We start from the raw sequence: 12,688 nt of genomic DNA, 5'->3' as shown, positions 1-12,688 counted from the left end.
AATGACCATAAGCTGCATATGTCACAAAAAGCCCAGTGATTGGCTGCAGGGGTCACGTGCTGTAGTCACGGGAGGTCACAGAGGTTCATTTTAATATTTTCTTTTAGATAGAGGATGGAAAAGAAAATCTTTACCTGGAAAACCCTTTAATCTGGGCCACATGGTCATTTCTGCTCACCGCTATTGTAATGTCATGGATTTACCACCCGCAAATACCGATGGAATATGTTCAGTGAATCCGCTACATGAACTTATCCCTAAAAAGCTTCATGCTCACATTGCTCCTGATTCTATACATTGTAGCAGCGTGAGAGCGCTCTCTCCATGACATTTCCCAGGATAAAGGCGGCAGGTTTCCTTTCCTTACAGAGTGTCACCCATCCGTAAACTCCTAGATAGTCCCTGAATGGGTGAGGAGTGTCTGATCGTGGAGGGTCCCAGTGACACCCCCACAGGTCCCGATAACAGGGGGGAGTCATAGGGCCCCTCCATTAGAATGAAGCAAAGATTGGAGCTTATCGGCCTGACGACCAGCCGAGCGCTGTCCATCTTCACTAACCCCACAGACTGTATGCAGGAGACTGTGGGCACACCGACCCTGGCACGCGCACGCACACAGCTCGGCCGACACACGAGCACAGACACCCCGGGACACGCACGCACACAGCTCGGCCGACACACGAGCACAGACACCCCGGGACACGCACGCACACAGCTCGGCCGACATAAGCGCACAGACACCCCGGGACACGCACGCACACAGCTCGGCCGACATAAGCGCACAGACACCCCGGGACACGCACGCACACAGCTCGGCCGACATAAGCGCACAGACACCCCGGGACACGCACGCACACAGCTCGGCCGACATAAGCGCACAGACACCCCGGGACACGCACGCACACAGCTCGGCCGACACACACGCACAGATAGACACCCCGACGTGCGCACGCACACAGCTCGGCCGACACATACGCAGACAGACACCGCGGGACACGCACGCACACAGCTCGGCCGGCACACACGCACAGACAGACACCCCGGCGTGCGCACGCACACAGCTCGGCCGGCACACACGCACAGACAGACACCCCGGCGTGCGCACGCACACAGCTCGGCCGGCACACACGCACAGACAGACACCCCGGCGTGCGCACGCACACAGCTCGGCCGACACACACGCACAGACACCCCGGCGTGCGCACGCACACAGCTCGGCCGACATAAGTGCACAGACACCCCGGGACATGCACGCACACAGCTCGGCCGACACACACGCACAGACAGACACCCCGACGTGCGCACGCACACAGCTCGGCCGACATAAGCGCACAGACACCCCGGGACACGCACGCACACAGCTCGGCCGACACACGCACAGACAGACACCCCGACGTGCGCACGCACACAGCTCGGCCGACACACGCACAGACAGACACCCCGACGTGCGCACGCACACAGCTCGGCCGACATACGCACACAGACACCCCGGGACACGCACGCACACAGCTCGGCCGGCACACACGCACAGACAGACACCCCGGCGTGCGCACGCACACACGCACAGACAGACACCCCGGCGTCCGCACGCACACACACAGCTCGGCCGACACACACGCACAGACACCCCGGCGTGCGCACGCACACAGCTCGGCCGACACATACGCAGACAGACACCGCGGGACACGCACGCACACAGCTCGGCCGGCACACACGCACAGACAGACACCCCGGCGTGCGCACGCACACAGCTCGGCCGACACACACGCACAGACACCCCGGCGTGCGCACGCACACAGCTCGGCCGACACACACGCACAGACACCCCGGCGTGCGCACGCACACAGCTCGGCCGACACACGCACAGACACCCCGGCGTGCGCACGCACACAGCTCGGCCGACACACACGCACAGACACCCCGGGACACGCACGCACACAGCTCGGCCGGCACACACGCACAGACAGACACCCCGGCGTGCGCACGCACACAGCTCGGCCGACACACACGCACAGACACCCCGGCGTGCGCACGCACACAGCTCGGCCGACACACACGCACAGACACCCCGGGACACGCACGCACAGACAGACACCCCAGCACGCGCGCACACACTGCTCGGCCGACACACACGCACAGACACCCCGGGACACGCACGCACACAGCTCGGCCGGCACACACGCACAGACAGACACCCCGGCGTGCGCACGCACACAGCTCGGCCGACACACACGCACAGACACCCCGGCGTGCGCACGCACACAGCTCGGCCGACACACACGCACAGACACCCCGGCGTGCGCACGCACACAGCTCGGCCGACACACACGCACAGACACCCCGGGACACGCACACACTGACAGACACCCCGGCACACATGGAGTTGTGCATTCAGTGTCGCCAAAACCATATTTATAAGAGCCGCGCGGAGCTCGCACTGCATTATCTCTGCGATGCGCAGGATCTGACATTCACTTTATGGCATTAACGTTTTTGCGCTGTCAAGTTTACTGTATTCCTGAGGAATCCATGCACTTTTTAGCTTAACCTACTCCGATGAACAGAATCAAGTTTCAGCTTGAGTAATTTCTGCAAGAAATCTGCTGCATCTGAATATAGACTTATAACGACGCCGATCTCAGACATTTCTGCGTCGCTCAGGTTGAGGACATCGCTGCAGGCGACGTCCTCCATACATCCGGAGCGGCGTGCACATTTTTGCGATTATGGGCTTTGCATATGTTTGCAATGTTCCACAAGTTACATAAATTTTACAGGTTTGACCATTAGGGAGAAATAGTATAAAGTAAAGACGTGACGGATAGTCGGCGACGCTCTGGTGGTCCCAGCGGTCGGTGACTGGCAGAGGATTATAAAACTAAGTAGATTATTACTTCTTGACTTCATTCCCTTTGGGCCATTTTTTTGATGTACAGAAAACCCCTTTCTACGCGAGAATATTCTGCGATGTCCTGTAGCAAATCTGCACAGAATAGTTAAATAGTTTTGCTTAGCTGCGCAATCCTGATTATTGCCTGTCTTGATGGTTTTACAGCGCACTTAACCACTGAGCCACGCCACTTCCCCAAAGTGCATAGTACTTGGCAGCCTGTTTAGAACAATAAAGAACAAACCGGATCTATCCTGACGAGTCCGTGGAAATAAAGGATTGTATTCTGCACAATGTTTGTGCCGGTCCTCTGTTATTCCTCCTGGAAATTCATGAATAAAATCGCCCACTGGCATTACGAGTTGGGGCAAGGGAGGGTGTCCTTACATTGTCTGACTCTGCACAGTCTGCAGCCCTCAATCCTGCGTGCAGAACAAACCTGACATTGCGGCAAGCTTTCAAATAGATCAAGCGATAACGATTTATTTTTTAAGGTGGTCGTATTTTTTTTTAAAAGATCGTAGACAACCCCTTTTAAGTGGCCATGCTCCGACATGCAACACCGCTGATTTTTATCTACGGATGTCCATCCCTACGCACGCTGCAGCAATCTGCTCAGATTACGCCCTCGTGGCTGATTATAAAAGCGGAAAATGCATAAAAACAAACTTTTTTCGGTGCAGATTTGAAGCAGCGGTTTCAGTTTTCGTGAAATCCAATCCACTTTGCTTTCATTGTTAAACAATACAGATTTTTATTCATTAAAAAAAAAAAAAATCAAAAAAAAAATCAAAAAAAAAAAAAATCAAAAAAAAAAAAAAATCACAAGAGTAAAAAGCATTTACGCTACGTGGGAACGTGGTCTGATAGAAATGTGTAAATCATTGCACCCAGAAATCAGCAGCTACATGAGAACGTCTGAATATCTGCACATGGTCGCCTCCTCACCTGGGGCGGACTCTCCCATTTTCTTAAAAAGTCTTCTTTGGCTTTGGCTAGAAACTCTTTCACTGCAAAAGAAGAAAAAGGAAATAAAATTATACAAAAAGTTGTGACATAAAATATAGAAAACTACAGCAGACGGTGAATGGCCTGCAAAAATTATTCACATCCTGACAACTGTTGCAAAACTACAACTCCTAGCATTTCCTGACAGCCTGACTGCATGCAGCTTGGTCACAGACAGCGGTTTCTTGCACCTGGTGCAGGGAGTACCCACAAGTGACCCCCCTCTTGATCACCAGGCGCAGGGAGCACCCACAAGTCACCCCTCTTGATCACCTGGTGCAGGGAGCACCCACAAGTGACCCCTCTTGATCACCTGGTGCAGGGAGTACCCACAAGTGACCCCTCTTGATCACCCGGTGCAGAGAGTACCCACAAGTGACCCCTCCTGATCACTCGGCGCAGGGAGCACCCACAAGTGACCCCTCTTGATCACCTGGCGCAGGGAGCACCCACAAGTCACCCCTCTTGATCACCCGGTGCAGGGAGTATCCACAAGTGACCCCTCTTGATCACCCGGCGCAGGGAGCACCCACAAGTGACCCCTCTTGATCACCCGGCGCAGGCAGCACCCAAAAGTGACCCCTCTTGATCACCAGGCGCAGGGAGCACCCAAAAGTGACCCCTCTTGATCACCAGGCGCAGGGAGCACCCACAAGTCACCCCTCTTGATCACCTGGTGCAGGGAGCACCCACAAGTGACCCCTCTTGATCACCTGGTGCAGGGAGCACCCACAAGTGACCCCTCTTGATCACCCGGTGCAGGGAGCACCCACAAGTGACCCCTCTTGATCACCCGGTGCAGGGAGCACCCACAAGTGACCCCTCTTGATCACCCGGTGCAGGGAGTACCCACAAGTGACCCCTCCTGATCACTCGGCGCAGGGAGCACCCACAAGTGACCCCTCTTGATCACCTGGCGCAGGGAGCACCCACAAGTCACCCCTCTTGATCACCCGGTGCAGGGAGTACCCACAAGTGACCCCTCTTGATCACCCGGTGCAGGGAGTACCCACAAGTGACCCCTCCTGATCACTCGGCGCAGGGAGCACCCACAAGTGACCCCTCTTGATCACTCGGCGCAGGGAGCACCCACAAAGGACCCCTCTTGATCACCTGGCGCAGGGAGCACCCACAAGTCACCCCTCTTGATCACCCGGTGCAGGGAGTATCCACAAGTGACCCCTCTTGATCACCCGGTGCAGGGAGTACCCACAAGTGACCCCTCTTGATCACCCGGCGCAGGGAGCACCCACAAGTGACCCCTCTTGATCACCCGGCGCAGGCAGCACCCAAAAGTGACCCCTCTTGATTTACCAGGCGCAGGGAGCACCCACAAGTCACCCCTCTTGATCACCTGGTGCAGGGAGCACCCACAAATTACCCCTCTTGATCACCTGGTGCAGGGAGCACCCACAAGTGACCCCTCTTGATCACCTGGTGCAGGGAGCACCCACAAGTGATCCCTCTTGATCACCCGGTGCAGGGAGCACCCACAAGTGATCCCTCTTGATCACCCGGTGCAGGGAGTACCCACAAGTGACCCCTCCTGATCACTCGGCGCAGGGAGCACCCACAAGTGACCCCTCTTGATCACCTGGCGCAGGGAGCACCCACAAGTCACCCCTCTTGATCACCCGGTGCAGGGAGTACCCACAAGTGACCCCTCTTGATCACCCGGTACAGGGAGTACCCACAAGTGACCCCTCCTGATCACTCGGCGCAGGGAGGACCCACAAGTGACCCCTCTTGATCACTCGGCGCAGGGAGCACCCACAAGGGACCCCTCTTGATCACCTGGTGCAGGGAGCACCCACAAGTGACCCCTCTTGATCACCTGGTGCAGGGAGCACCCACAAGTCACCCCTCTTGATCACCCGGTGCAGGGAGTATCCACAAGTGACCCCTCTTGATCACCCGGTGCAGGGAGTACCCACAAGTGACCCCTCTTGATCATCCGGCGCAGGGAGCACCCAAAAGTGACCCCTCTTGATCACCTGGTGCAGGGAGCACCCACAAGTGACCCCTCTTGATCAATGATCCATGAACAGGTCAGGCAGACAGGTGGAAACCCCTTTTATATTCTGCTGTTTTAGGACAAGTTGTCTTATTCTTATGACATCACATTTCTTGGTCCTTGAGTCCCCGGGCTCCTGAGATATCTATAGCCTGTAGTGCATATATAGCCAAGATGGGGTCGCTGAGCAATGTCTGTGCAATGTCCAGCCTGCTGACCGTTTCCAGATAGCTGGGATCTACTACACCACACAATGTGGCTGCTGCTTGGAGAGCGGACAGGAGGCCTTCATCTGTCCACTGGTTGGAAAAGAGAAGCCTCAGTGGCACAAAGTCACCGAGCTCCTCGGTGCAAGAAGACGTCTGATAACTGGCGTCTATGGCGCCCGCAGTCTGTGCGATACATACACATGGGTACACTGGGACTTGTATGCACCTCCCCCACAGTCCCCTCTTGCCGTAGACGTCCCCCTCCCCCACACGCCGTCGACCCGGACACGTCCCCCGTCCTCCCCCACACGCCGTCGACCCGGACACGTCCCCCCTCCTCCCCCACACGCCGTCGACCCGGACACGTCCCCCCTCCTCCCCCACACGCCGTCGACCCGGACACGTCCCCCCTCATCCCCCACACGCCGTCGACCCGGACACGTCCCCCCCCTCCCCCACACGCCGTAGACCCAGACACGTCCCCCCTCCTCCCCCACACGCCGACTCAGACACGTCCCCCCTCCTCCCCCATACACGTAGACTCAGACACGTCCCCCCTCCTCCCCCATACACGTAGACCCAGACACGTCCCCCCTCCTCCTCCATACACGTAGACCCAGACACGTCCCCCCTCCTCCCCCATACACGTAGACCCAGACACGTCCGCCCTCCTCCCCCATACACGTAGACCCAGACACGTCCGCCCTCCTCCCCCATACACGTAGACTCAGACACGTCCCCCCTCCTCCCCCATACACGTAGACCCAGACACGTCCGCCCTCCTCCCCCATACACGTAGACTCAGACACTTCCCCCCTCCTCCCCCATACACGTAGACCCAGACACGTCCCCCCTCCTCCCCCATACACGTAGACCCAGACACGTCCGCCCTCCTCCCCCATACACGTAGACTCAGACACGTCCCCCCTCCTCCCCCATACACGTAGACCCAGACACGTCCGCCCTCCTCCCCCATACACGTAGACTCAGACACGTCCCCCCTCCTCCCCCATACACGTAGACCCAGACACGTCCGCCCTCCTCCCCCATACACGTAGACCCAGACACGTCCGCCCTCCTCCCCCATACACGTAGACTCAGACACGTCCCCCCTCCTCCCCCATACACGTAGACTCAGACACGTCCCCCCTCCTCCCCCATACATGTAGACCCAGACACGTCCCCCCTCCTCCCCCATACACGTAGACTCAGACACGTCCCCCCTCCTCCCCCATACACGTAGACTCAGACACGTCCCCCCTCCTCCCCCATACACGTAGACCCAGACACGTCCCCCCTCCTCCCCCACACGCCGTAGACCCAGACACGTCCCCCCTCCTCCCCCATACACGTAGACTTGTGCATGTTTTCCTCCCCCTCCCCCATACAAGTAGACCCGGACACGTCCCTCTCCCCCATACATATACGCCGATGTTCACACTGACACGCATTTTGGTGCGGTTCCTGAACGGTTTGTTAATGGCTGTGTGGTTTTCTGAGCAGTGATCGGGAGATATATTGCGATAACCTCAGCACCGACAATCATAAAGAGACAGTAAATGTCGTAGCGAGGTCGGCACAATGACTGAATCCAGGAGACGTGCAGGTCGTGGAGTCCTGTGTGGAAGACGGCCGGGTGCCACCATATGAAGTCTTTCTGATTTGTGGTTTTCCACCGTCCCTGATGAAGTCCACAAGTCAAAGCGTTGGAGAACATCTGTTTCATTGGTGTCAGATCAAAATAAATCACATTTGCATCAAACCCACCTTGGTTCTTGATTGTCGGTGCGGAGGCCATCACTGGACGTCTATAGGGCGCCGGCCCTTCCGACAGCACGACCCACACAGGGGGCGCCGGCCCTTCCGACAGCACGACCCACACAGGGGGCGCCGGCCCTTCCGACAGCACGACCCACACAGGGGGCGCCGGCCCTTCCGACAGCACGACCCACACAGGGGGCGCCGGCCCTTCCGACAGCACGACCCACACAGGGGGCGCCGGCCCTTCCGACAGCACGACCCACACAGGGGGCGCCGGCCCTTCCGACAGCACGACCCATATAAGGGGCGCCGGCCCTTCCGACAGCACGACCCATATAAGGGGCGCCGGCCCTTCCTCCAGCACGACCCATATAAGGGGCGCCGGCCCTTCCTCCAGCACGATCCATATAAGGGGCGCCGGCCCTTCGTCCAGCACGACCCATATAAGGGGCGCCGGCCCTTCCTCCAGCACGACCCATATAAGGGGCGCCGGCCCTTCCTCCAGCACGACCCATATAAGGGGCGCCGGCCCTTCCTCCAGCACGATCCATATAAGGGGCGCCGGCCCTTCCTCCAGCACGACCCATATAAGGGGCGCCGACCCTTCCTCCAGCAAGACCCATATAAGGGGCGCCGACCCTTCCTCCAGCACGACCCATATAGGGGGCGCCGGCCCTTCCTCCAGCACGACCCACATAGGGGGCGCCGGCCCTTCCTCCAGCACGACCCATATAGGGGGCGCCGACCCTTCCTCCAGCAAGACCCATATAAGGGGCGCTGGCCCTTCCTCCAGCACGACCCATATAGGGGGCGCCGGCCCTTCCTCCAGCACGACCCATATAGGGGGCGCCGGCCCTTCCTCCAGCACGACCCACATAGGGGGCGCCGGCCCTTCCTCCAGCACGACCCATATAGGGGGCGCCGGTGCCCATAGCAACCAGAGCGCAGCCTTCATTTACTGCTGTGGTAAGATGGGAGCTGAGCAGCGATTAGCTGCTGTGGGCGATGTCATAAACCTGCCCCATCAGAAGCGGTCATATCACAAACCTGTAGTGACCCATTTTTAAAACTGTCTTTGTTGCCCATGGCAACAAGAGCTTGTTATTCATTGCACCAGACCAACCAATCAGAGCTCAGCTTTCATTGCAGCAGAGCACTGGAAGAAATTAAAGCAGAGCTCTGATTGGTTGCTATGGGCAGCTTGGTGTGTTACTAAGGAGCCGGTGTCTGTTTATGGCCAGAATAGGCCCCAAGTTCTGCGTCACTCACTGACTAAACCCCGGGTGTTATAACATGGGGGGCCCATGGAGGGACAGCCGGGGTCTCCGCGCTGGCTGCCCACTTACAATTCCCTCTTTTCAACAGTAAATAATGGAGGTTTCCATAATGGCTGTGCGGGTGCAGCTCGTTCGTACCCTGGAGCTGGGTTGCTATAGGTTACGCCTCCATTTTCCTCCCTGAGGTTCAGTGAGTACGGGGATCAGCGGCCCTCCGGCTGCTGTGCGACCACATCCCCCACTATGCGCTGACAGCTGGGGGTTGTGGTCTCTCAACAGTCGGCGTGCTGAAGCCGTGCTATACATTTCCCGGAGGTAGATCCTCAGTGATATCACATGCTGCATATAACATGGCCGCCGCCGCTATACATATATAATGTAGTGTCCGTCACCGCGGCCCCCGAACGCCTCCACATGGACGATCACCACACACAATCATATATCAATAAAGGAGCCGTTCCGATGACCGCGGCCGCCCGCGGGCTCCGTCTACCAGGCCGGGCAATATGTCTGTGGGATTTCTAGAATCAGCGATAGACATTTCTAAAACAACTCATTACACTAAAAGCCGGTGTCATGGCCGCTCTAATCACGGCATAAGCCGTCTCTGGATGTAATCTGCCCTGATGCCGCCTTATATAATGCGAGCCGGGCAGGATAATTAATCAAAAAAAAGAAAACTGTGCGAAAACAGGCAGAGGCCAGCGTGGAGCGAGGGAGCCGGGCAGGATGGGGGTGGTAGTCCAGCAGTCAGACCCATCATGTACCGGCGATTAGAACCGATCGCTGCCATGGCCGCCTTTCCGAATATTTCATGCATTTTATTCCCAGCCGTGAAACGGTTAAATGAAGTGAGAGGTCGCAGCTCATGGGTCGCCTGTCATGACATATATGGGCTCGCAATTAAGTCATCCGTACACATCCACACACTGCACTATGGGGTACAGAGCGCCCCCCGCAGCCCAGGACCGAGGTTTCTAAAAAGAAGGTCCTGACCTACGCCATGACGGGAATCATGTCGAGTCGGCGGACTGGTGACCTAATGTGTAAAATACATCCCCCACAAAAAGAAAAATAAAGTAGAAAATTCCATGTCTAATCCGCGGGCGGCGCCGGGGTCTCGGCATTTATAACCCAATTATAGTGCCCCCCCGAAAATTCCCACAACACCCGGTTTGGGGCGACTGCGAGACGCTTATTCAGCACAAGACGACGAGATCTTGCATCTTTCATTCGGCTTTTTTGGTTTTAAAAATTTATAAAAAAAAAATAAATAAAAGAAAAAAAAAAAAAAAGAACCACCCAGATTTATATGGACAAAAAAATTAATTTTTTTACTCCACTTCAATGGAGTCTTTGCACTGATTGTAGTGTCAAAAGAGAAAAAAAAAAAAAAAAAAAAAACCCTCCTCACAGCCTAAAGTAAGTGACCCCCCCCACCTGGTCTCCTCCGTTATCAGATCAGACGGCTCACAATACACATATATTAGTAATGAGCGGCACTCACCGTTCATGCTGACGAGCTGGCCCGCGGCATCATATTGCTGAGCACAGCACACGACCTGACACGGCCGGGAAAGATGGATCCAAGACGGGAAAAACAAGCCCCAGAATCCGCTCTCAGGCTGCGGCGCACGTTGGTACGGAGCGCTCAGATACTTGAGGTGCACTGGGCTTATTGATGGTACACGCACCCTGCAGAGACTCGGTGCACTCCCAGATTTAACCCTGCGCTGCTTACATTAACCAGCAAACTACCTGCAAACACTCAAGTCTAAAAAAAAAACTCAAATAAAATAAAGATTGAGCAAAAAATCAGACGAGTGCGCTCCACTAAACCCTCATCTCTGCGCAGCAGGAACGATGTGCTCTAAATGCAGCCAGGAAGGAGTTAATACCAGCTCTATTAAATCAGCCCCGTTTGTTTCCATGGTAACTGAAGCTCGGAGTGATCGGTTTTACGTGTATCCTCCCCGGTTAGATCCTCGCACGTCTTTCAATCCGATTGCAGCAAGTCACGACGCGAGCGGTGCTGTCACGATAATTGCAGCGGGCGTCGTATCCTGCGCTCCCCAATATTACACACACGGACGGGCGGGCGTCCAACAGCAGCACATCGAAGAGGTGCGCAGCAGCTACGAACGCAAATACCAGAAAACAACAGGAAACTATATTTTGCCAATTTTGAAAGAAGTGCACAAATCCCAGATGTAACATCCGCTCAAGGGATGAGCAGAAGAGAGAAAGACTGGTGCTGCCCCTATGCGCGTCCAGTATAGCTGTCAGCTGCAGCCGGGCCGTCACTTCTGCATCGGCACCCTGGTCGCCCCTTGCATTTCTAGGTCCTGTGACGTCATATCCTGGCAGGACCTAGTAAACACGAGGCGCCCAGGGTGCCAATGCAGAAGTGACGGCCGCCCCGGCCCGGCTGCCACCGAGAACTGGACGCCTGACGAGGGTAGAGCTTTTCTGCAGGTTTCCAAGTTCTTTGGGATGTATAGGGGTAAAGAATAAATAAACTGTGGTGTACGGCTTCTCTCCATGAAGGAGGAGAACTTCATGAAATGCCCCCGCATGACTTTCTTAAAGGCGGTTGTTGAAGGCTCAGCTGGGTGGGACGATTGCTCAGATCATCGGACACAGGTCCTATCATAATGGGTGGAGGCGCACGCCTGTGCAACCAGCCCTTTAACCAGACGACCCCTTTAAAGACACAAGTCTGTCTTTTGTCTAATGTGAATGGGCAGTATATAGCTGACACAAGGCCCGCCACCATCTCTTCCCTTTTTCTCAGGAATAATTCCATTTTTCGGTTCGGCTAGTTACGTTTGCAGCAGTGATGGCAGGAGGCCATATTGGTTGTCACCTGTAGTAGCCACAAATGGATCCTTAGAAGCCAAAACAAGCTGAAAACCAATATGGCTGCACTGCCTGTTGTCATTCTTTTACAAAAACTAACTGGCTGATTTAATGAAGTTGCTGCCATAAGGCCGGAGCTATGCGGCGACTTTGGCCGGGAGAAAGATTGCTGTATGCAACCGCTACATCGCAATGTAAGTGAATGTGGTCTCATTGAGACCCCCTGAAATCCTGGAACTGCAAGTTGCAAATAAACCCAAATTGCACATTTTTGTGACTTGTCAGGTTGCCCTGCGTCGTCCGCATGCGCCGGCATTATGCAGCAGCAGCTATGTTTGGGGCGCGGTGTGTTGTGGCCGCAGCATCTTATAGCGGCTCACGTGCCTGCTGCCTTCACATGGCGCCTGTGTGGTCTCCGCTGACCGCTCAGGCAATAGTCTGGATTTCAGAAAAGCGGATTTGCGGCAATTTAACCCATCTTAATCCAAAGACCAAATTCTGTAAGCGACGCGGTCAGGGGGGTGTGCGGGGGCTGGAGGCTCACACCATTACCGACCAGGCAGCACAAAAGCTGATCCCCCCGGCGGACCTGCAGCAACGCACGTCCGTAAGTTGTAATGTCGCCGTCCACTACATAAAACTACATGAAGGAACCGGACAGGAAGTCGTC

The 12,688-nt window shown here is 56.0% G+C and overlaps 2 protein-coding genes across 4 annotated transcripts in view; both read right to left on the bottom strand.

Annotated features, from left to right (window-relative positions):
* The window catches only part of DNASE2B (deoxyribonuclease 2 beta), a 326,043-nt gene that overhangs the window by 136,231 nt on the left and 177,124 nt on the right, over window positions 1–12,688 (bottom strand). The window lies entirely within an intron of this gene.
* PRKACB (protein kinase cAMP-activated catalytic subunit beta) overlaps window positions 1–12,688 on the bottom strand; it is a 46,585-nt gene that overhangs the window by 13,763 nt on the left and 20,134 nt on the right. For 2 of the 3 annotated variants that reach the window (XM_073643992.1, XM_073643991.1), the window contains exon 2: window positions 3,839–3,900. In XM_073643992.1, the coding sequence (XP_073500093.1) occupies window positions 3,839–3,900 (62 nt within the window). Of the gene's footprint in view, window positions 1–3,838; window positions 3,901–10,666; window positions 11,050–12,688 lie in introns of those variants that run through there. The other variant, XM_073643993.1, reaches the window with a different exon arrangement.

Source organism: Phyllobates terribilis, unplaced genomic scaffold (assembly GCF_046119375.1).
Source record: "Phyllobates terribilis strain yellow unplaced genomic scaffold, ASM4611937v1 Scaffold_8__6_contigs__length_399053987, whole genome shotgun sequence".
Lineage (NCBI taxonomy): Eukaryota > Metazoa > Chordata > Amphibia > Anura > Dendrobatidae > Phyllobates > Phyllobates terribilis.
The sequence above is the reverse complement of the archived record's forward strand: the minus strand, read 5'-3'. Positions and strand labels throughout refer to the sequence as shown.